Genomic DNA, 25,199 nt, shown 5'->3' with positions numbered 1-25,199 from the left:
GGTTTAGAGAGATTTCTGGGAAGCCAAACAAAGTAGACAAACACAAAATCCCAAGGAACAGGCCACCCTGTGCACAGTAACTGCAGCACACTACACACTGACGTTACAGGAGTCACCAAAGCTGGGCGAGTGGATGGGAGACAGCGCAGGGCCTGGGCAGAGGACTGCAGCCTCACCTTCCAGCAGGAGGGGTGTTTGCTGCTGCTGTGGATGGGGGTCAGGAGGAAGTGCAGCTCAAAGGCACACAAAGGCATCTCCACTGGCACAGCTTTCCACGGTCAAGAGAAGGCACATACATTGTATGTGATTAATTTTCTGAAGCCAGCCTTCCATTTTCACAGATTAACATAGTCTGTTTAAATATCTCATTTCTACAGAGTGAATTTACATTTAAAGTACAAAGTGCAAATACTATATGTTTTTGGTTTGGGTTTTTAATTGCTCTTTGGTGAGGGAGATTCCCACATGTCTAGGAACTGCCTTGGGTAAGTAAGCGGTTCATCCTTGCTTTCTGGGCTGAAAAACAAGACAAAGAGTCGTCAGCTTAGGAAGTATGTGCCACCCACCTGTGAGGTCTGCAGCCAGCTTCTGGGGATGAAATCGCCTGTCTGATACCAGGGGAAAAGCGGTATTTAAGAGCATATGAGAAATGAAAGGGTGCCTTATCTATAAGGATTTATGAAGACATTTTGGACAGGACCTTCTGTACACTTTCTCCCTTGAAATAATCAAAATACCAGGAAAATGCATCAATTGAGAAAAGTAGCATTTCCTGCAAAGACAGTACTGTAAGTTCACTATACATTAACTGTTCTGCAGCATCTCCTAACACCTGGGATTCATTACACAAAAAATGATTTTGTAATCTAATTTGTGTTTCAAATTTGAAAAAGGCACAGTTGGTTTTTTAATTCTCCTTTTCATCTTTTCCATGCACTGTTTTACCTAGGAACAGATGCAACGTAAAAAGTATGTTTACTATATTATTGATCTCTTGCTATAATTCAGAACCCTAACTTCCAATTAAAAGACATTTAAAATGGAAAGGGAAAGCAGCATACAATTTCCTAGACTTACTTTTCCAAGGGCACCAATTCCTACAAAATAATTTGACACATTCTTCTGTCTTATTATTTGAAATAATTCATCTTTAAAGTTTAGGCAGTGTCAGGGTTGGCTCTCATTTCCCTTATAAAGACTGAGGAGGTTAGGAGAGAGACACTGTAACTCCTTCTCCCCGTGAAAGTTTTGTTGTAAGCAGTTATGGGTAAAGCTAATCCACCAGTTAATAAAGATGGGTAGATCCTGTCTTGAGGTCTTGAGAGCATAGCTCTGACCCCTTCTGAACCAGGCCAGGAAGATAACTTGCCTCTGACTTCATAGATTCTGTGAGTCACATCCTGAGGGGCTCCTGTGGCTGACCATCCTACTTTTCAGAGAACACACAGGGCTCTCGATCCTGCTGTTGCCAGCAGATCCCAGCCCTTCCTCTGGGGTCAGTGGTTGCAGCAGCCACCATAATAAAGATGCCCTCAGATCTTCACCAAATTGGCTGCTGCTGTACCTGGGTACCTTAAGGGAAGCTGCAGAGACCATGCTTGCTTGGCTTTCTTTCTGGGAGAGGCTGAGTTTATTTAAAACTGAGTGAAGCACACGTGTGCCCATAATTGCCATTATCTAACAAAAACAACCCCCGGGAAGTCTTTGGTCACAGCTGGTAATTGCTTTCAGGCCAGCTGCATTTTCAAGTGTAAGTGATTTGCAGTGGGATTTAAAAAGTTAAAACCATAAACATTTGCTGAACAAAGGAAAACGAATCACACATCTTTCCCAAATGAAATGGTTTTAAATTACATCCAAGGTGTGTGTTGGAGGTCCCCACTTAAAACCCACAACAAAAACAGGGGCTGCCTGAGGGAATGCAGGCCTGACATCAAACAGGTGCAGAAAAACTAAATAACAAATTGACTCCAGGTCAGAAAGAAAGGCTTTTGCCTGCCTCTGAGGGAGGGAAAATGAATCCACTCATGTTTGCCTCCTGGAAAATGTTCTCCATTTAGGCCTTGGCATGGGATTCTGGGGAGAGGCACCACACTTGTGTCCTCTAATTGCACGTGTAGAGTTGTGGACTAGAAACACAAACGCATGTTTATCAACACACAGCTTGAAAGGGAAACAGCTGCGGGAGTTGAACTCCTGTCTTATTTGGAGCTCTAGAAGAAGGGGGTGTTCATGTGTACCCTATTGTGTCTCCTTTTCCTCCCACCTTCTTAAAATATAAGAAATCGGAACCACTGTGTCTATGAAACAAGCAGATGGAGAAATTCTTAAAAGAATAAAATATTCAACAAATGAAGCAAAATCTTTACATGAATGGTTCAGTAGTTTGGAGATACCAGGTAGGACTGGGCCAGGCAGCATTCAGGGCAGGGAGCCTCACCTGTATCTTTTCCCCTCCTAAAGGTACTGTCTCTTCCAAGTCCTCATTACTCTGAATCTATGCTGCCTCTAAGGAAACCGGTTAGCAGTGCTAAATACAGATACACTCACCTGTCTAATAGCAGGGCCTTCAGCGTTGCCTCTGGGGGCTACAGGGAAAAAAATACACATTATTACAAATCAAACCCTCTTCACTTAACAACAGATACACTAAGATTTCAGAAAGGGGTCTATGCCACTTGAGGACAGTGTCAGCTACTGCAGATTTTTTCACATTAAATATATACACATATACCTCTCTATGTATCTCTGCATCTACCTACCTGTCTATCATCTATCTAATGCCCAGAAGTAGTGGATTATAAAAGTCACTCTGCAAGCATTTCTGAACAATACAAAAAAGATCTAGTCCATTTTAGAAGACTGTTTCATTTTGTCCAGATTCTGAGGGTAAATCTGCTAATCAGGGAATGACCATCCAGGACTTTCCAAGGCTCTTGAGGAAAATGGGAAGGAACATGTCGTATGAAAGAAGCCCCAAGCCACATGCCAACACACACTCTTTTATATTAAAATTAAGAATAATTCACATGTTTGATCCCGAGTGATTTTTCCCCAGGTTTCCAGTGAAATTGAAGGTAGAGGGAACAGTGCGATTTGCTCTGTGGAAGAGGCCAGGGGCCTCTGCTTCCTTTCCCAGTCTACTCATCCAGTCCTGTGGGGAGACTGCTCAGGGAAGCCACTGCCTCTGCTGCTCCCTGATCACATGTTCTTTGCTTCGTGATCTTCCTCTCCCACCTGATGGCTCTCTTCCCTTTCTCATAGGCTTCCAGAACATTCTCCATACCACTGGTTTCCTCGGACCTGCAGGAGGCCACCTTCCTCCTTTCTCCCTGACCTTTAGTGGCTGGGGCCTCATTTTCCATCCTCTCCACACCCGTGGGCTGGTGGGCTGTGACCCACATGGTTCTTAGTAAGATTTCTTCCAGATATCTCCAGGTACACACACCACCAGGGCAGGGCTGGGCCCAGATCCTTAGCTTCCGCTGCACTAGCTGCATTTGGGTTCTTCATAGTCAATCCCAAGGGAACAGGAAAACTAGATGTTACAATTGGTAACTGAGTGATTGATTGACTTACGAGTTATACTGCAGATTGAACCCAGGACCTTCACAATGAGCTGCACTCTCATACCTTTTTTATTTATTTTATTTTATTTATTCATTATTTTTGAGACAGAGTCTCCCTAGTTTGTCCAGGCTGAGCTCACACTTGTGATCCTCCTGCCTCAAACGCTGCGAGTGCCAGGATCACAGTATTCACTACCATGCAGACTCCCTACCTTCCCTCTGAAAACTGCCTCCCTTCTTCCATTTCTAGGACAAGGCTGTTGGCTATGAGCTACTCAGGGCAAACTCCTGGAATCCCCATCCCTGCTATGCCTCCCACAGCCCCTCACTGCCAGCACACACATTGGCTGCCCTCAGCTCTGCAAGCCTACCTCCCTGCTCTGCTCCACTGTGTAAACTACTCCACTCACAGAGACCTGCGAATCCTGCCCTATCTCAGCCCCTCCCATCTGGACTGTGCACATGGGGACCACGGATCCCCTCACGTCCCCTCTGGATGACAAGTCCTTCCTACCAGGCCTTCTGTGGCCTCTATTCAAAGCCTTGGCCAGGGTCTCCTCTGTCCTGCCTACTTTGATGCCTTCTATGGGCTTGCTGGGCACCCGTTCAGTGCCTGCCCACATGCACCCACCCTGCCCAGCTCTCTGCACTTCCACACGCTGACCACAATGTCCCTGTGGGTCCCTCGCCCCCTTCCTTAGCAATAGTCACCCTGGGCACTGGTGTGTGTCTCGTTTATCCCGTGTCTTGCTTCCATCCTGGACCACAAGCCTTGAGAACACAGGCTGCATCAGCTTTGCTATCATTTTTACAATGCACAGGTCAAGGGCACCCTGTAAACAGTGTCCAAATGAACCAGAAGGCGGAAGAAGCACTTGCTATCCGCACTCTTTCACTGTTGAGTTCTATCTCTGCAATACAAAGTCACTGAGAATAAACAGTCACATGTTGTATGTGGCCTTTACTTGATTTCTCAGTGTTTAGAATAAAATATGCACTAGTGGATAATTAGCAAAAGTACAGAAAACAAAAGAAATTGATAATAAGGTAGATACTTGGTATGTCAAACTTGTCTGTTCCTAAATATTTAGGTGGTTACCGACTTCCAGTTATTTCAAGTTATACAAGATAGGAAAAATAACTGACTGTAACATCGAGAAGGAAAAATGTAGGAAAAAAGTTTGAAAATCTTACAAAGGAAATGAAAAAGTTGAAATATCCACTTAATATATATGCAGATTCCCGCTGCTATTTTTTAACCAAATGTCCAATTTCTCAAATACTAGCTTATCTGGGTTGATAGGAAAAGAGGGGGATTGAAGTTTTCTTTGTTGTTGTTGTTGTTACAAATAAGACAATAAGATGCAAGTGTTTGTTTAGTGAGAGAGGCCTAATGGGAACACTGAATGATCTACAGCAGTTTAAATCTCCCTCATATCTGACAGTGCAGTCAGGAGAGCTTGCCTGTGCTCCACTGCATACTTGCTGCTTCCCTGTGAAAGGAGCACACCGTCTCCACTGCCACCAGCTCTGTCACCAGTGGACAGGATGGCGGGAAGACACCTCAGACACCGAGCTTCATGGCGGGGCTCCATCTTTCCAGAACTAACTTCTCACAGGGACACTGCAAGAAGTGCCGCCAGCCACGGAGACTCAGCCCCAGCCTAATTTGTTTGCACAATGCTGAGTGCCAGTCACAGCAAATCCTAGGGATGGTGGCCCTAGAGGATCAGACTTCAGGACCCCATTGTGACCTTTCTTGGAGCTCCAACCCAGCTCGGCTTGGAGATGCCACTTCCCAGTGGAGGTTCACACAAGAGTGCACAGAGAACACACCCAGTAGCACACACCAGGACATTCTCTGGAGAACAGGCTCTGGGACACGCATGCTAGAACAGGGCTTGCTCTCTGCTGCTCTACCAAGGAAGCTGATCGCAGAATGGGATCTACACATCAGCCATGTGAGATGTCTGCCAGCCCTGTCAGCACCCCCAGGGCACAAATACAAAAACCAAGGCACTACAAAGCAAAGTGGATTTTCCACCACCGGTCTGTGCCAGCAAGTGCTGTCCGGGGCTGGGCACCTGAGGTATGGCCCTGGCCTTCCCACATGTGCTGCCCATAGGTCTCTGGACTCCACCTGTCCTAGGACTTTTCTCTGCCTGGAGCCACTGGTTATGAGGCAAGACTATAATCAACTGCTAATAGTCAAAGCCACTGGCTGAGATGGTCTGGTTAACAGCAATTCTGTACTGCTGATGACTGGCTGGAGTCCATGACAGGGTAGGCAACTTATTTCTAACAGTTTCCAGAATCAGAAGCAAAACACTTTTGAAAAGTCAGCCACTGAGAACAGAGCACCCAAGCCACACTCGGCTCCTGGCTTGCAGTGCCCTGTGCTCCTGAGAAGGTGTCAGTCCCTGATGGCCTACTGTTAATTTTAAGGCCTGTCACCAAAGGTTTACAGTCAAAGGATAGGGCTCGTGTCTCCTGTACCCTCAGTCCCTAAGGCAATCTCTGAAACCTGGGAAGGACACCACACTGACATCACAACTAGAGCACAAGGTGCAGAGAGATGCTCACTGTGGCGCTTCCTGGTGCTAGCTGAGCCCTCCTCCTGGGCCACGCCCAGGCAGCCCATCAGCTCCCTAAGGGAGAGTGAGTGGTCGCTGTTCACATCGCAGTACTCAACAAACTTCTTTACGCATTTTTTGGGCTTTGACTTCTTGCGGAGGAATCTCTTGAAGGGTTTGATTTCCTTCTTGCCGATGTCTCCGCTGGCGTTTTTGTCAAGCAGTCTGAAGTACCAGTGCACCACCCTCTCCTCCAGGGTGTGACTCGGGTCAGGTTCGGAGAGCCTGGAAAGGCATGACCAGGTCAGAACACAAGCAAAGCCACAGCTGCCCTCCCACAGTGCCCCTCCCTGACATCAGCATCCCCACCGCAGACCTGTGAATACCTGGCTAAGAACGTGACTGAACAGAAAGCTTTCATATTAGTTTCTGGGTCACAAATGCTGCAGGGAATGTGTGCACGGGAGCTGTGCCCTTGGTACTGGGAATTGAACTCGGGTCCTTGAGCTTGCAAGGCAGGCAGCAGAACCACTGAGCTAAATCCTCGGTCCCCTTGGCCGCATTCTTAAGGACACAAGTCCCATCCTGAATACCACGCACCTGTGACTAGAGCCAAAGGTGTCTGCCCTCTACACATGACCATTTCCTGACAGGTATGTGGGATACACATAAAGGTATTTATATTGAAAGATGCATACTGAAGAAATTTTGAAGCTGTAACTAGATGGTTTCACTTCAATTGCAAATAAAGTTTGACATTTTTAAAACTAAATAAAATCTCCCAAGAATGGCTGGCACTGGGATCAGATCTTGAAGCTGTGCCAACAGTAACATCCCCTTCCTGCCAGTGTGACGGATGAATGTTCAGCCCTCTTTGCCCTTCTCTGCCAATCCTGAGCCCACATTGCCCCATTTGGTGAATTCAACCTCCTGGAAGTGAGTAAGATGTGGACGGGCCACAGGGACAGAGCACTCTGACACCACTGGCTGTTTTTCCAGTGTTCAGGGCTGCTTCTCTGAGGCAGTTCTCTTACAGCTTTCAATTTCAGCTTTCTGGTAGGAGCCATCTTTCCAAGAGTGTAAGACAAAAAGTTCAAATCTAGATGATGTTTGCCTTACTTAATTTGTTAATCGATGAAGATATTTTTCACTAGCATTGTTTTTTTTAATCCTAACTCTTCTTTAGCAAACACAAGATGAGTGTATTTTGCCAAAGATCTAAAGCTTTACAGCATGTTGGACAGAAGAGTCAGCCAAGGGTATGGGGGCCAAAGAATGGAAGACCAAAGTGTTAAGGAGATGCAAATGTTAAAATACCCAGCAGAAAATGTCCTCAAATACACAAAGAAATTACTGCTAGGCCTGAGAGGAAATAGCTGGTTCTGGAGACACTCCAGCAACTACACTGGGTGTTTTGTAGAGGAGCCTTTCCCTTCAGCTCTACCACAGTCAAGTAAGCTTGCTGACCTTGAATATCTAACACTCGGGTCAACTTTGAACTTTCCAGATCCACTGTACACATGGGCTCCTTGTAGCTGAGTGCAACCTACCTGCCAGACGCCGAGGAAGGGTCAGACACGGCATGGACCATGTCTGTGGACAGCGCATCCAACACGCTTGTCAGAAACTCATGCTTTTTGGCCCCAGGGCAACCTAGAAAAAAACGTACACTTTTTCACTGTTCCTACAATTTACAAAACATTATTGTCTATGTTGGAAAAAGATTATTTTTTTTTTAGTATTTGGAAATTCAGGTGCTGGGCCACCTCAATATTAATGAGCTGGTATGAACACTTCTAGACTCATTGCCATATGTGGACATGGATTTTGGAATTACGGCTCTGAGGAAATGCAATGTCTAGCATTCACTGAATCCCTGGGTGACATTATTATTCATGGATTTGAGCTCCTCACTGATCACAGCAGCAGTGCAGCGTCCACTCTCCCAGCGAATACGAAAGGCACCAATGTCAGGAAACACATCGGGATCTCACCAGGAAATGGCTCTCTGGAGCTCTGTACCAGGTAGAACCACAGCTCCAGGAGGTAAGAGGCAGCTGTCTCTCAGGTGAGAGCTATCTCTGGGCTCTCAGGGCCTGCGACTAATTCAGCAATTTAGTTTATCTGAAGCTTAACATTCCACAGTGTATTTTATAAAGAAAGTACCATTCAATGGCCAGCCTCTTCCTCTCTCTCACCCCCATTTGGGATTTCCTGAACTCTTTTCTGCCCTACTATGTCTGAGACTGTCTCCTCACACAAAATTCAAGATAATTTAGGAGACACTGGGTCATTTTGGGGTTCTTCCTCCCTGCATTGCTTCCATAACCCCTTACTGCCCAGGCCCTCATGGAACAGCTCCTGCCTGAACACTGGTTTCCATCCAGGCAACTACCAGGAAGTCAGAGGAATTCCTTGCTTCTTCTAGCCTATGCAGATGTAAATTTCCAAGGCAGTTGTGACAAACTTAGTTTTTTATTGTTTGCATTTTGTTAAACACAAAGAAGATCTTAGAAGACTTTGACAGAAAGAGAAGAACCAGGTTCTAACAAGGAAGGCTTTAGCTGATCCCTCTAAAGAACCTCAGAAATCTCCAGACAGCCCAGTAAGCAGAAGATAACATCTGCAGAGTTCATGGCAGAAAGATGTACTATGTCAGAAATCTTTCCGAAACCTCCAAGAGCCCTCCTTGACTCTGAGTGACAGCTTGGCTGTGGCCTGTGCAGGGCTGACCTTCAAAGAAACAAGCAAGCAGCAAAGGAGGGTACAGTGCCCCAGAGCACCAGCCTGGAGCTCAGTGATCAGGAGAGGCAGGAGGAGGAGGCACCAGGCAGGTGGCAGGGTGCAACAGGTACAGCTTCCCAGGCCTAATGGGTTCCCTGTCACCATTATCCCCGAGAGTTTCATAGAGTAGGTGAGGAAAGGTACAACTAACTAGGAAAAGGATCATTTACTAGATAATTCTAATTACTGAGCAGTGTCTAGAAAGAATACAGCTCTGGGGGTCCACCCAGGTGGGCTTAGGCTGCCAATTGAACCATGTCTCCCGAAAAAATGATGGAAAGCAACACAGTGTCTTCAGTTAGAAAATAATACACATTCATGATGAAGCAGCAGACAAAGCAATAAAAAACTTTAGCACTTCTTCATGCCTTAAGGAAAATATACCCTGAAACTGTGAACTCTTCTGAAATACAAGATATTAAATCTGTCTTCCCTGAATATTATTTTTTAGTTGTGACATAAAACACTTCCTTGTGATATACAAGACTCTCTGCAAAGGATTTTTATTTCACAGTTGAGAAGTACTTCAGGCCCAAAATGTTACTTTTAACTGTCATTTTCAAAGACTCTGAGCTTGATTTTGGGTAAAGCAAAGGAAAAAGGAATAAGGTTTTTATTCAGGAAGGTGAGTGCTAAATTCGGACTGGCTCTGCTTCATGCTCTGGAGATGCACAGGCTTGGGTGAGGGACCAGAGAGGACACCATGGGTCCACCTATGGCAGAGGCTCTGGCCTCCTATCCTGTGTGCTCCACAGTGAAGAGTCCCAGGCTCCAGTGAGGAGTCAGGAAAGACCCTTTCTCCCCAGTTGAAGTCTAAGTGTCCTAATGCCTGGTGTAGCTTGACAGGAAGATGGAGGCTACTTTAGGGCAGGCTTTGACAGGTACAAAGTCACAGTTTTAGAATCAAATACTAGGGACACAGAAAGAGCTTCTCCTAAGCTGAGGTGGCTTTCTGGATGAACATTGGCCACACAGGACACATCAGGGTGGCCTGCAGGACTGAGGGACAGGGAAGTAGTCTAAAGATGAGAGAAGCAACTCTGGGGTGGGAAATGTGTGGAGCTAGGAAGACCAACCAACTGAGCTTTAATGCCTCTAACCATGGCCTAGAGTCTCGGAATCTGGGTTCCCGTGGTCTTACAGGTATTGTGTCAAATGTACAAAAGAGTAATACAGGTGAGAAACAAATTAAAAGCAGAAGATAGTAAGGTAATGTCTTTGTCTGACTTTCTCAGGACTCTGGGGGTTTGTGCCTGCCTGATCCAATCTCACTCACTCTGTGGGGCTAAGCTTTTGGCCTCATCATACTCCAGCTCTTCTCCTCAGCATTCACAGACTCTCCATCCAGTCATGACTTGGGCTGATTTATCCATGAGGGAACGTGATCCAAGATGGGGAGTCTGCCGCTAGAAGTAAGATGCCTTCCGGAAAAGGTAGCAAATGTGTTTCTCTGACTTCCATCTCTGCATTGGCCCCACTATCTCCTAAAACCTTTGGGGTGCAGAGTTCTCTCTGATCACTTTGGTCCAAGGTCCCAGGAATCTCAGACCAAGGTTTATAGACTTGGTCAGAAATTTCATTGGAAAGCTGGGTTCTCCCTAAGATCTGTGTGCTGAACTGAGAAGAGAGACAGACAGAGACAGAGATGGAGGGAGGGAGGGGAAGGGAGGGAGAGAAAGAGAGACAGAGAGGGGGGGGGACAGACAGTGGGTGGGGATGCCCAAGTTACACATCAACTTGGTAGAAAATCAAATGTGAACTGTGGTCAAGACTGAACTTCCACAGTAGAAGACAGTTCCTGGCACCCACCAGGAAGCATACTCTAAGCACCCACAAGTACTTCTCACTGGTCCAGATGCCATAATGAACCTGGGACAGCAGATCCTACCCTCTCCAGACCCTGTCTCCTTCCTGTGGGAGACATGGCTTAAGGGGCAGCCCCCTGAACAGGTAGGAGGCCCATGGGCAGCAACAATAGCAAGTGCAAAGACCCTCGCCTTGCAGCACCCACTAACATAAAGCCAGAAACCTGGAGGCAAGAGGATCTCCCAAGATATGTGGGCTCCAAACAGGGGTTTAGATTTCCCCCTAGAAAAACCAGAATCCTGGGGAAGGTGTGGAGAAGAGCTACAGTCTAATTCTAGCCCGTGAATGTCAGGACACTTTTCTGTTGGCCAAAGACAGGTAGTGGAGGATCAGAAAGCCCAGCTGGAGACCAAGACCAGTGGTCCAGGAGGAGTGAGATGGAGAGGAGAGTGGAGATGTGGGCACACCTGAACACAGGTGTGTGAAGGTATTCCAAGAACATGGGCTTTGGCACAGTCCCCAATCACTTTTCTAGAGTAACTTGAATCCTATTTCTGCAGCCCCATAATGTGCATGAGAAGAAGTAGCTGAGTTCCCCATTCCCATCACAAGGCACTGTTGTCTGTCCATCCTCATGAAGAACCCAGGACTTCTCAGCTTCACTTTCCATGTGGTATAGACATGAGAAAGAACTGAACAGTGTTAAGCACCTTTCTGCATCAAGATCGATGAATGCCTAAAGCTTTCATGAGGAGGCAAGGTGCATCTTTATAACCCTTACAGCTCATAGGTCAGCCCCGTGGAGCAGCACAAATGCCCCTTCCTGTGTGGCCTAGGCAACTCATGACCTGACAGACGTATGTGCTTTGCAATGACTGTATGACTGGAAAAGCTTCCAATGAACAGGGTGAGAAACCTATCAGGCTTCTTCGTACTTGACAAAGCCCATAAAGCCAGCAGTGAGAAAAGTTCCAGTGTCAGGAAAAGGACACTGATGAAAAAGCATAAAACTTTACAACCTTAAGACAAAAATATTACTACTCTCCTGTAACAATTTTATTTTCTTACCTTCTCCATATTTCTGTACTTAAAATTTTTTCATGTTTTCCAGTATTTTCTTTTTTAATTTTTTAAACAAAGGCTTTGGACTGAGTCTTGAGGAGTTCACACATTACTGGTGAAAATCAGCACATGGTTGGCAGTTTGGGCATAAAAGGACTCGGAGATTCCAAGATGTGGTCAGGGAAGAGCAGATTAGGGCGAGAGTGCAGGGTTTTGCAGGGTGCATGGGATGCCCACAGGTTCCCTGAGCCTGGGCACTGTATTATGCAGATTCACTTGTCCATATTGGCAAGGCCTCCTGCTGGAGGGCAAACATGGGGACACCACTCAAGCCTACAGGAAGCCTTGTGCCCTGCTAGGCTCTGCTGAGCACTGGGTCTCTCTGGTGTCCTTCCTACTCCAAGGACTTTGCTCTTCCTCTGTGAGTCATGTGGGAGAGAAAAAAGCATGCTTCTGTGGGTTTTCTGCTGAGCCAAAGCTTTTGAACCATTCCAAACTGACAATGAATATTGTATGTAGATTGTTTTTAAGTCTATGCAAAAGAAGTAGCACTATTACAGCAAGTTGAGTGTGATTCTCTCAGGACATGGTCCTGAGGTCTACCAGTAACCCCTCTCTCCCACACATCCAGGTGGAAGGGCCCAGCTACACAGGACAAACACAGGCTTGTCCTCAGGTAAGGCCATGGGAAGAGCAGTGAAGAGTGTCTGGCAAGAATGCAACATTGGCCATGTGCTACTGCTCAAGGCATCGGAGTGTCACACAGGACTATGATTTGTGACAGAACATGCAAGAGCCTTGACACTGCTGTATACTATGCTCCACTCCCCATTCTGTTCTTTCAAGGCTGAGCTTCCTTCATGGCACAGCCCTCCCCTCTGGTCACAAGGTGCAGTCTGGTGATTCATAGAGCATTTCCAGGGGGCTCCTGGGGGATCATCCCACACATAGCTGCTCATTTAAAAGAATTTTCAGGCCACAAAAACTTTGGAGACACTACTACAAACTAGCGATCATCACAATGGCATAGGGGGCCTGAGCACGGCATGCCTCCACACCTACCATGAGGACAGGTCCTCTATACCCTCCCCTCATCTCCACCACCCTCCACAAGACTAGGTGAGAGGTGTTGGATGCTTCCTGTGCTGCACATCAGGCAGGGACTGGCCATTTATGAGGCACAGCAGGGCCGAAAAGTCTGTCCTGTTCCAAAGAGGCAACAGTCCCCACATGTCTTCTAGTCAGGATCCACTCTGGGGGCCGGGAGGGGAGAGCCACTGGGGTGCTTTCAACCAACTCAGCACCAAGTGTCCTAGAAGGGAGGCCCAGCACAAGGAACTGTGGGCACAGCCCAGGCCCAGCCTGGGTTTTTATTTCACTTCTACCATGTTTGAGGAATGCTGTCAAATCAAATTCTTTTTTCCCAAATTGCTAGTTCCCTTAGCCTTACTTTCAGTGTTTTACTATGTAATATAAGTGTTTTCACATCTGCCTGATAACTTTCAGAAAGAATACAAGGATTAACAAGCTGGATTTACATGCATTTTAAAATCACAAGCCTGTAAGAATTTATTCCTTACAGTCACTCTACAATGAATGTAACTTTCACTTGCAAATCATATTTTGAGACCAATGGCCTTTCTCTGATTTGGGTGAAGACACATTTTACAGAAGTCTTACAACATGTAGAGTGTCTTAGTTACTTTTCCTATTTTGGAAAAAAAGTACTGGACAACTAAAGTTAAAGGAGGAAAGGTTTATTTAGCTCACAGTTTGTAGAGGTTTCATAATCAGCTGGTTCTAAGGCAGGGTGGCACTGCAGATAGGCATCTCAGAGGAAAGGAGAAACAGTTCATGGTGGGCAGAAGGCAGCAAAGCAACAAGGAAGGACCACATCTCTTTCTACCCCTTATATCTTATCTAAGCTACTTAGGGTGGGCAGCACTCACACCCTTAGTCCTAGTGCCCTTGATCCTAGCACTGCACCATGAATAAATGCTAGTGTCACATGCACTAGTTTCAGCCACCTCTGAGAAAGCCCCACCTGTGACCACATGAGGCTTTGGGAGGACATCTAGACACAAGCCATGCCATACAGCATGCAGTGCTTTCCCCACATGCTATGATGCAGTGAAAGGCACATCCTGTTCCTTCCTAGGTGTTCAGCATGGTGAGCTGATGGTGGGCTCTGGACCTGTTGCCTGCCGCCTGACTCCTTTCAATGGCAGGGCCCTGAGACCACCACCTGCTCCTTCCTAGCCTTCAGGCTTTCTCTCCTCCAGTAGAGTCTAGTGGACCTGGTCAGAGCCTCATCACCAGCAAATCCTTTTGTGGGAATATAGTCCCTGAGAGCAGAAAGCTACATAGATGACAATAGCAGTACTGAGTACTCCCTGGCTCCAGAACCAGAGAGGATGGACTTGGAGGGAAGGCAATGAATCTCACCCAACAGGACGCAAAATAATAATGACATCTTCAGAAACCCAAATCCAAGCCCAAAGCCACACAGAACAGAATAGCAGAGCTGAATTAGGGCCAGCAGGGAGCCAACTTTCCTTCTGAAGGGAAGGGCTTCCCATGAAGTCCGGGGCCTCATCATGTCTGCCTTTGGCCCTCCATCAACCTTCTGGGGATTAGACCAGAAGTTCAAATTGAACAGAGAGCTTGGCAATTTCTGTAATCAAATTTTGAAACAGAAATTAAGGATGCAAGCAAAAGTGACTCCAGATGACCTGCCACAATTTCTGCTTTTTAAGATCAATTTCAAGTTTTAATCATTTTTTAAGGCAAAGGATCACTTAAGACTTGACAAAGAAATACTCTAGGGAACAGGTGCCTTTTCCTCCTGTGGGGTTAGGGTTAAGGTTAGGAAAACAGGGAGTTTTGGGGCAGGCATCATAGAAGCACGAGATCTGGCCATAGTCTGGAAGTAATTTCAGCATCAGGTTTTAATTTTTTCTCTACATCTAGATGTGCCACCCAGAGCCAAAAATGGTGGCCCAGATGACAATTTGATGCATGATATGGGGAAGGATATATGAATACAAACAAAGTGTGCTTTATACTGAGCATTTCTAACTCTAAAACATTTCTAGGGACCAACCCTTAGGACCCTATGATTCACTTTGTTAAAATGTGTGTATATTTTCCATCAGATCGGTAAATGAAGCCAGTTCAGCACAAAGTAAATTCATATGAACAAAGCCACACAGGAATCACTTTCTCCTTTAAAACATTTCCTCTTAGTCCTTTGCCTAAACTTTGCATTCCTGTCTTTGAATTGCTATAGAACAAGCCATATGAAAACACTTCAGATTTTGCAGTTGTCCCTGCCCATGATAGAGATGGAGGAGGACTCCTAGACTGGCTACAGCTCTAGGGGGGGCACAGAGCCTCCTCCAAGGCACAGCGAGGCTCACACCACAAAGTACCATTCAAGCAACCTCCTCTGCAACCCTCACTTTCACCCCAGTCCTTGCCTGCCTCAGCCAGCAGTACTGCCCTGCCCAACCTCCTCCTGCCTCCCCAAGGGCCCATCTCAGGACAACAGCAATGTGCAGTTTCCTGAAGGAAAACACATCTGTTCAGTGCCCAGCCTGGCTACACTCCCATCTGGAAGCAAGAGCCCTGACAAATGGGTCAGGGAGACCTGGTGAGAAGTGGGTTCTCAGCAGTGAACATAGCAGTCAAAAAACAGCCGAGTTTAAACTTTACACCTTTGTAAAGAAAAAGCACTTCATAATTGCCATTCAAAGAAAGCATCACTTTTCTCAGGACTAAAGTAGTGGTCCCTTAATTACTCATGTGGCTAGCAGACTATAGGTTTCTGCAGCCTCCTGAGCCAGAACTGGCAACTGGGTGTTCAAGTGGGTGAGAACTGGGGCCCGGACTGGGCAGGACACTCCTGGCTTCCACTGGGCATCAGCAAAGGCACGCTATGGGACTCGTCCACTCAAGCTGTGACCAACGGCCACAAGACACAGGAGAGAAGACTGGATCCACTGCTTCTGAGAGTGAGCAATGCAAAGAGGCAGGCTTGGCACCCTTTTGTTTGGAAAAAGCAGATTTTAAATTGAGGCCATGATAGAGGTATTTCCCAAGTTAGGCTCTGTTTAGGGGGCTGGATGGAGTTAGCAGAAGCTGTGAAAGGTCCTGGTCCTGGGTCAGCGGGCGGCAGTTTCTGCAGATGAAATTATCTGCCAGGGCTTGAACTGTGCAGTACTCCAGACACACCTGGGTGCTTCTCAGAGTGTGTAATGGGCAAAAGTCTGGTTGCATACCACCAGCACTATGACAAGGTGACAGAAATGCAGGACTGGCAGCCCCGTGCCCTAACCACAGAGCTGGGGCTGCTATCTCCACAGACACCGGTCTCTCAGCATCAGTGACGGCTGGGGCTGCCCCAGTGCCCACTCCCAGAGGTGTTTGTGAGGACCACACCCATCTTCACACTGCAGGTCCTTTTCCACACTTTACCTTCTGTCTCGGATGCCATGAACATGACTCATCCCCAACCTGTTGGCTCCGAAATGACAGCGCTGGACTCCTTCCCAACCCAACTCCTTGGCTGGAAGACCACAGCAGAGAAACTCAGTGCTTCCTATCACTTGGCATCAGGAGACCAGACTGGTTGATAGCAGGAGGCACATAGTAAAAACGGGAGACGGGGCAACCACATCTACTCTCTGAGTCTGGAGCAGGTCAGAGGATGGCTCTCACAGGCCACTGGGGCCACCTGACCCAGCCTCATCTCCCAGAGGCAAAGCCATGGGGCCAGGAGGCAGTAACTGTGAGGTCATCAGTTCGCCAACTACAGTGCCAGAGATGTACCTGCCATGGCACTAGTTTAGGGGCAGCCTTGATCTCTTCTGCCCCCTCCCCCTCAGGCTGTGGAAAGATGGGATTCTAGGTAGGTCCTTCTCTGTGTGGACCTTCTGGGTGCTTACCAGCTCCCAAACTTCCCCCGGGAGCATCTGGGGGAAACTTGCGAGAAACATCTGCTCCTTGTGGAGCTGAACTTGCAACAGCACTTACAGACAGTGTGATTCAGAAAAAGTGTGCAGAGCTCAAGGAAAGGCCAACTTCCACCTGTCAGCCGAGTGTGAGTCCTGACAGAGCCTTTCACCCAGAAGCAGGGCCCTGCAGGTCCATGCCAGGGAGTGATGCTCTCAGCTGCCACCTGGTGTCTGCTGGTGTGACAAGGGACTTTCGGGAGCATGGCTGCCTGCACTCAGGACACTGGACTTTGTATTCTTTGGAAGCTGGCACCAAGGAACTTTGAGGACACAGCTGTTCAGGGCATTGATGTCACCTTCGGGCTGGAGACTGTTGTCCCATCCCCACATTACAGATGTGCCATCCTCCACCCCACTGCTGCAGGTGCATTTTATGTAAAACTGGCTGCACACTGAAGGCTAGATACTTATCAGTCAGAGAAGCATTGACATTCAGATGCTTCCTGGAAGAATGTGTCTAGCCTACCTCCCTCTAAAACTCCTACCTCCCTCTAACCAATAGAAAACTGTTTCTTAAACCGAGACACATTTGTGCTTTGCAAAACTGTCTTTAGGTTGAGGAACTTCTAATGTAGTTGCCTCCAAAATAAAGTGTTTTTAAACTCACAACAGTGATTCATATAAAGGATTATGAGTCCAAGAAGCCAGTGGGGAAGGTTGGATTATTACACTGGGAAACCAAAAGCCATACCCAGCAGAATGGGATGACAGTTCTCTTTCTCCTGCATGCTGTCATGTACATAAGTAACAAATATTTGCTTTGTTCCTCATAAGAATTTGCATTGACATTGCACTCAGTACATACGAAGTCTCTCCAGCTAGCCAGTAAATGGTTCGGTGGTGTTGGGAGTATGTCTTGTGAATGCCTTTCATTCTGCCATTTAAATTATTTATCACCCAGAGCATGGATCACTGTCAGGGTGAGATAAAATTCTTGATAGGTTTGGACCACCCCTTTTGTAGCTGAGAAAAAGTAGTTCTAAAGGTTGAAATAAGAGATGAAGTCCTTTCTAAGGAACCAGGAAGCTCCATTGGGGGGGGGCTGTTTATTCCCTGTCAACAAGGGTTTGCACTGCATCTGTGCCAGCATCAGCAGCTCCCTACAGACTTTCCTGATGGAAGGGTTGGGGCCGGTTTGTCCTTCAAGTGAGCATCTAAAAGTCCCCATTTGAAGGTCACAGACACCCTGAGCCAAACACAATATAGCCTGTCTTATAAAATCACACTAAAGTCAAAGGGGAACAATGCAATGCTTAGAAGCTGACTGAAAGCCACATACAGTCATTAAGGAGGCACAGAAGCCAGAGGTGACTCTTTTAGCAAGTGGGCTCAGCTCTCCCTACAATGTAAGCAAAGCCCGGAGACAGCGGCAGTCACAAGGCCCCATCGGGAATATTGGAAGCATCCATATGGCATGCAGGCCTCTCTGGCTCTATGGGAAGCTTCCAAAATAGCCACAGTGCTCAGATACCTCATGTGAGTCTTGCAGTCCAAGCTCAGAAAAACCTGCACACTGGGCAGAAGCCTGAGCTCTCCCAGTGGCCAGCTATCTCTCCAGAACCATGTGTTCCAAACAGCTGGAAGGAGTGACCCTCTCGTGGTGTCTCAAGCACCCATGACAGCTGCACCCTGCGCAGGAAGTGACAGACTCTGAGGCCACCCAGCCCTTCTGTGCTCAGGCTCAAATGGGCTGCAGGTGTACTTGGCACTGAGTGTGCCACAGGCTGTGCACAGAGCCCTATGCTATGGGTATTTCCAGATGTGGGTGGAGCTGGGAATTAGTGTTATTCTCTTTCTGCTCACAAGTAAACTGAGCTCAGATGGTGAAGTGGTGAATGAAATGACAGGACTCTGATTCCAGAAGTCCCCTGACCAGCCTGCAAAGCCCATGGCCAAAACCACCACTCTCAACATCCAATTCATCCAAAGCCACCGAAAGTGAGAAAACCGCCACTTTGAGAATTCCCCTGCACTGGCTCCTGATCTCTGCCCTCTGGTAGCCCCTTGGGGTTGAAGAATAGTCTCAATTCCTGTCCTGCCTCCTAGCAAGCTGCCAAGCCCTGTTGCTGTGACAATCCCTGCACTGTCATCATTTTTCAATGAAGAGAAGGAGTTGTAGCATCCTGCCTGCAGCCTTCTCCTTTTCAATGATGGAAACAAGGAAAGGTATTAATTGTCTGCCTGTTAAACTCAGAAGGAGCACACAAATAACAGTTTGTCATAGGGCGAAGAGCCACATTTTTAAAAGTTGTGATTCAAAATTATCGTGGTGGCTGGAATACTGAACTATCACCCATTATTCCAAGAACAGATGAGTCCTACACCTAAAATACCCACATTTAATGGCAGTGTTTATAGCAACAGACAATCACTGACCTTAATGTTCCCGGGGAAAGACAAAGCCCAGGGATCTCATTCCACTTGCAAAGCAAAAGCCCTTCCTTAATGAAGAGCAATTATTTTCATTATTGCTTTCTGTTTTAATGCTTTTAATAATAATCTTCTTACAAAATTTGTCCAGAATAGCAAAATACCTTTATCCCTGGTACAAGAATATTTGAAAGCTTTGTTCTATGTGTATGATCTTTAAAAGCATCCAGTTAAGGAGTCGGTGGCAGCGGGGAAGGAATAACACAGATGTCACTCTGAATATGGCTGAGTTACACCACTAACTGTGAGTCAGCTCAATGCACCACTGATTAACTAGGAATCAGAAAGCCCCCGCTGCTTAAAAATCCAGACAATTTCAGGTTTAGGGAGCATGACCCTATTCGTATTTACAAGTCCTCAGTCTAACAAGGCTGAGTAAAGGGGATGGTTCACTGGAAATAATCTTGAACTACACCTGAATCCACTGTATTTTCTGGTCCCCAAGCACATGGTAGCTCAGTCCTTCCTCGGGGCTCTGGTCACCTGCAAACTATTGGGACACTGTTTGGATAGAGTTCCGGTAAAGAACAGAATCCTCAAAGAAAAAAATACACATACAGGTACCAGCACCTGTCTCCCTTGGATCTGCAATTGATGACTTAATGAAAACCCAAAAATATGTGCAACAATATAATGAAACGAAAACAAAACCAAGAGAGCCACTTTGCTTTCTGGACTCCTTGAATACAAACTCTTCCCTGACACAATTTTTGGGTTTTAGTAATTGTAATTCCTTAAGTCTCGCCTCTGCTTTACCACCCAAAGTGTTTCTGCCACCTGGATGCCAACATACATCTTCCTTGTTAATAAACTTTCGCAAAGGTGACTTTCTCCTAGATTGAGGGCATTCAGCTGACCTGAACTCTCCCTGTCCTGTAAAACCGATGACCATAGCGCACCAGTGTAAGCCCTTACATGCTCATCTCAGACGCATGGAACTATTTTGCTGGGAAAGGTCTTTGTTTCACCTGTTTTTTTTTTTTGTTTTGTTTTCTACCTTAAAAGTCTTTAAGGGTGAAGGCCACTGGAGGAAACCATCAGCCCGGTCTTCTGAGCTCATGCCAAACTGGAACATGATGGGAATCGTGCCCTCATGCAGTTCCCGGCTGCCCTCCACCTGTCTGGAGTCCACAGCCCAACTAACAGAGGGTCTGCTTTGGTCTCCTGACACCTCCTGAGTTCCTGTGCATGAGTTCCTCCTGAGTTTTCCTGTGCATGAGGTTTGTGCTGCTAAACATACAAGGTGATGCATGGCCTCAGGGCTTCTTTCTTACAGAAACCTTGGCCTCACGATTTGTGTATATGAATATCAGTAGCCAGACTGACAATTCTCAGGTGACAACAGACTAACTATATAGCTTTTTGGAGCCCAGACCTTGGTTCAAGACATGCTGCACACCGCCCTGCTGTCTGACAATGTCTCGTACTGAGATCCAAAGCTATCTGAGAGTGGTGGAGCAATCAGAAGGGAGTGAGGCCGTGGGTTTGTAGCACTCTTCCTATCTTGATTCTTTTCAGTTCCGGAAGAATCATAAGGGAGCAGTGGAGATGTTTAGGGCATGAACAAGAAATCGATACATCAGCAAGGAAACTTGGATAGAGCACAACAGCATTCTGGTGACTGCAAAGGGTGGATGGGAACATATCTGTGCATGAGGCACCAGCAGAGAGAGCGCAGTAAGATGTGTGCCATCCAGCCCCTGAGGAGAGTCCTTTCAAAGCTCAGGCAGCAGGCAGGACTAGGGAAACCACTGCTACTTTGGAGAAGAAGTGAGAAGACATGGTCTGTGATCTACTCCTCTGACCACCATCCACAGACCAGGTCCACGGCTCTGCTCAGGGCTTGTCCTGGACTCTGCTGACCCATGGTGCCCTTAGGGATGGGACGGTGTCTGTCCAACCTCATCAGCTGGCAGAAAGGCAGGAGGCTGAGTGCACCACTGAGAGCAGACTGAAGAAGTGAGCAGACTGGATGCCCCCAAGTAAGATGGCAAGGAAGGGCTGCAGCAAACAGCACCGTCCACCTCATGCACAGAGGGCTCCACTTGCAGTACGGTGACCTTTCCTGAACCCTCCAGAAACCCAATTAAATGAGCAATTGGGTGAATAAGTGGGGATTTAGGAGAAGGAATATAGAACAAACAAGTGTGTAATTTATGTTGGCTAGATGCTGCCAGTTTCGCATTAGCCTATTCCTCTGAATTCCACACTCTGCTTATTTTTAAGACAGCCTGTTTATTATCTTCTTTGGGTTTTCCATGGACCTGCCCGGGGGACTCCTTTAAACAGGCTGTCACAGACTTACTGACACAGGGAAACAGAAACCCTGCCCAGTTCTGGAATGAAATGTTTTCACTGAATGCTTCAGGGTTTGTTTATAGTTTTTCAGGTTACATTAATTTATAAGAGAAATATTTTCTACAACCCTAGATTTTTATTTGGGAGGCGGCTACAGAACAGCTGAGTTGTTGCTACCAAAGAATGTGGATGTTACCTCATGACCAGGTCCTTTGTCCCCTCCACAGAAAGTGGCTAAGGGATAACCCGCCCACAGCAAACCACCCCTGGTGCAGTGGAGCCTCCTACCGGCCACCTGGTGCTGCCCCTCCCAAGGACACTGTCAGAGAGCTACAACACAGTGGAAAAGCAGTCAGTCCATCTGCCAGGGAACAGGCAGGTGATTTCCAGTGCAGTCCCTCATCCAGGCTAGGTTGCATGGAGCAATTATCATAATCACTGGATTCTGTGGTTTTCACTTGTTGTTTTGCCATTAAAGAAAGTGCATGCTTCTTTGTCAGCGTTCTGCCACAGCCAGAAGCACAAACAAGGACCTCTGGGAGAGATCTGCTCTTCCCCACATCTGTGTCGATACAGGTTTTTTGTCTTTGTTTTTGTTTTGTACTGGGAAACGAACTCAGGGCCTTTCCCTTGCCAAGCAGGTGCTGTGCCACTGAGCTACAGTCCCAACCCTACACACTGCAGCTTTATTATTTCAAACTGTTGGGCTATGGCTCCAGGTCCCCTAGTCAGTGTGGATGGCAGGCTTCTCGTCTGTGTGTGCAATATTTTCTCACCCAGTGCCAGGCTGAGCACTTTCCCAGACTGCATGTGTCCCTAACCCGATAACATGGAATTTTTTAAAATATGGGAAGGAAATTGACCAGGAGAAAAAAATGAGCAATGAAAAGCTGTGCAGCAAGTAAAATTTGGCTAATATACAGAATGCACATATGACACAGATGAAGCCACACATCTGACTTCTGCACCCAACAGGAAGAGGAAACAGAAATCATAATCTGGACTATAGCATGGAGGCTATATCAAGAGGTAAAACACCACCTCTTGGTGTGACAAGAGAGGATGCTGTTGTGTGTCTCTGCTGATGTGAACCTCTATAGAGAGGGGCAGTGTGGCTCCCTCCTTCCTTGATGAGCAACATACCAGTTTCAGGGAGCAGTCTGTGCAGGCACCCCAACTGTAGACCTGAGCTGCTCCTAGCACTGGTACAGCCAGCCTTCCTGGCAGAGAAGTTGGGGGGCTACATGTGCACGGGGCCACAGCTATCCCGAATTTGCCATGCTCAGGATCAGGACATGGGATACGACTTCACACAAATTCTCTCTCAATGCTTTTCTCCAGCTGGATTTTGATAACTGTCCCATCCCTTTAGATTCCGGGACTGGGGTTACATCTCTTCTCTGAAGTGGGCTAAATGAGAAGCTCTGTCCTGGAAGTCACTTGATCTAGGAACCTAAGCAGACACCTCACAGATGGGTTGAGCCTCTCTGCAGAGGTGGGAAGCAGGCCACGGCTCTGGGGATGAACTCTGGGTGCTCAGGAGCACACTACAGCTGGGTAAAGTCCTGGACATCCAGATCTGTATTTGAGCCTAAAAGCATTTCAAGCAGATATAGACAGGCATCTTCAGCATGAAATGCTGGTGATAACCATGGATTCAGATTGATACAACTACTTGGCAATGTCCCAACAGCCAGGCCTGAGACACAGGTGTACGTGCCAGGTGTGTTAAGTGGCTGTGCCAGAGGGCCACCTGTGCTGCAACAAATAGTTACTGCTAGTTCTAGAGTGGAGACCTTCTTCTGAGGGGACACAGTCCAAGACTAGGACACATGGCCTTTTATGGCCCCGAATGCTGCAGATCATAGGAGAGATCTTCTGGCAGCAGAGCCAAACACACACTGTTGCTGTGTCTGAAACCTACCCCACTGTGCGTCTGGGAATCTTTACCAGGATGGACATATGAGTGCAGTGTGGCTGGGGCTTCCTGGGTCACCTCCCATCACCCAAGTAGGCTTGCAGATTCCCTGCAGAAGAGGCAGAGCCCAAGGGCCCACAGTCCCCTTGAGCCTGGCTCTGGGGTACATGCTGAGGAGTAAGGCACATCCAACTGGGTGCACAGTGTGCCAGTGTCTAGGGGAAGGTAAAAAGAATGGATTGCCCAGCACTCAAGGTTTTTTTTAACCAGTGCCTAGAAGGTTCTCTCCGGTGAGACCATTGCTGTCCTCTCGTACATTGTCCCTGACAGGGCTGCTTGGGTGCAGGTCTGGTCCTCTCTGTAAGGGAAGGCAGAACTGTCTACACCTGCCCCATAGGTAGCCAGATGGAGGCCTCCACTCCAGATCCGAGGGCAGACCCAGAGCTCACCTCCTCCTCTTCCTCAGGAGCCCTCAGCCTTCAGAGCCTGTCTGTTCACTCCATACACATGCTGGCCTTCCTGAAGCAGGAGCAGTGTACAGAACAGGGCACGGGGGAGCAGGCAGGCAGTGTAGACAGCCCAGAGGCACAGCACTCACTTGGCCTGTCCTCACAGGAAAAATCAGTCTCAAGGGCAGAGCGTGCAAAACCTAGGGGCAGACTGTGACTGGGTACCTGCTGCTAGATTTGAGCACACACTATTTATGAGATATGATCAAAACATATGGTGCTTATCTAAATTTAAAACATATATTGTAGTAAAAGACACACTGCCATTAATCCTGCTCAAAATGGTCCCTCTAGCCTCAAACACATATCCAATAATTCTTGCCACTTTCCTTTTTTGGCCATTTAAAAAATATCCTACTACACATTTGTGACACATAAGGAATATGTTCATCTCGGTGTATTGGTCTGTATGCCTGTCACATCTTGATCCTTTTTACTGCCCTTCCCTTGTGCTTGTCACTTCCTGAAGCACTTCTGGCAGACCTCTTTTGTGAGTGTCATTAGGTGTGATAACAATACCATGAATGCTGCTGCTGAGTGCCATCCAACAAGAAGACAGGCGCATAAAAACATTATGTCTTGTCTTCATCACCTTATTTTCCAGCTCTGGCAACATGCAACTTCTGGCTCTTCCCCCAATTTAAAACGACCATGCAAGCTGAGTATTCTAAATGGATTCTGGATAAGACAGCCATGACGTGGCAACTAAAGACACTCATTTAAGAGGAGTGCTTCAATAGCACTACAACTGCTTCAGAAAGGTGCAAAATTGATAAGTGTGTTCACAGTGGACTATTTTGAGGGCATTTAATAGCAATGTGTCTTTTACTAAAACGAATTTTTAAAGATTTAACATTTACCATAGTTTTTGATCATCACTTGTCTTTTTAAAACATACAAAAGAGAATGTGAAGACAAAACTACATAAAGCAAAGGTCAGGGTAAAAAGAAATTCGAACAGTTTGTTCTTAAGTTACTCAAACTGTCTCCCTGTGGGAATCTCAAAACGAGTGGGGAGGTCCTCAGCATCCTCCTACTGCCTGGAGAAAACTCTAGGCAGTGAACCTGAAGGAAGAAGTGGGAACAGGGCCTCACAATACCTAGAGAAAACAGGGAGGCTCAGAGAGATTCCCACCCCTGCATTCATCCAGGGAATCTGAGCCTCATGGGAAGGAGACAGATACTGCCAGTGTGTGTGTGTGTGTGTGTGTGTGTGTGTGTGTGTGTGTGTGTGT

General features: G+C 47.0%; 1 protein-coding gene across 1 annotated transcript in view; it reads right to left on the bottom strand.

Moving 5' to 3' along the window:
• Positions 1-423: 423 nt before the first annotated feature.
• Positions 424-25,199, bottom strand: part of Smoc2 (SPARC related modular calcium binding 2) — an 87,723-nt gene continuing 62,947 nt past the window's right edge. Inside the window, exons 10-13 of the mRNA XM_010628951.2 lie at positions 7,693-7,795; positions 6,153-6,427; positions 2,551-2,588; positions 424-516 (exon numbers count right to left, since the gene is read on the bottom strand). Of these exons, the coding sequence (XP_010627253.1) occupies positions 499-516; positions 2,551-2,588; positions 6,153-6,427; positions 7,693-7,795 (434 nt within the window). The 3' untranslated portion in view covers positions 424-498. The remainder of the gene's footprint in view (positions 517-2,550; positions 2,589-6,152; positions 6,428-7,692; positions 7,796-25,199) is intronic.

The sequence above is a fragment of the Fukomys damarensis genome, unplaced genomic scaffold (genome assembly GCF_012274545.1).
Source record: "Fukomys damarensis isolate Sample0158 unplaced genomic scaffold, DMR_v1.0_HiC HiC_scaffold_14, whole genome shotgun sequence".
Classification (NCBI taxonomy): domain Eukaryota; kingdom Metazoa; phylum Chordata; class Mammalia; order Rodentia; family Bathyergidae; genus Fukomys; species Fukomys damarensis.
This window is presented reverse-complemented; position numbering and strand designations above follow the sequence as displayed.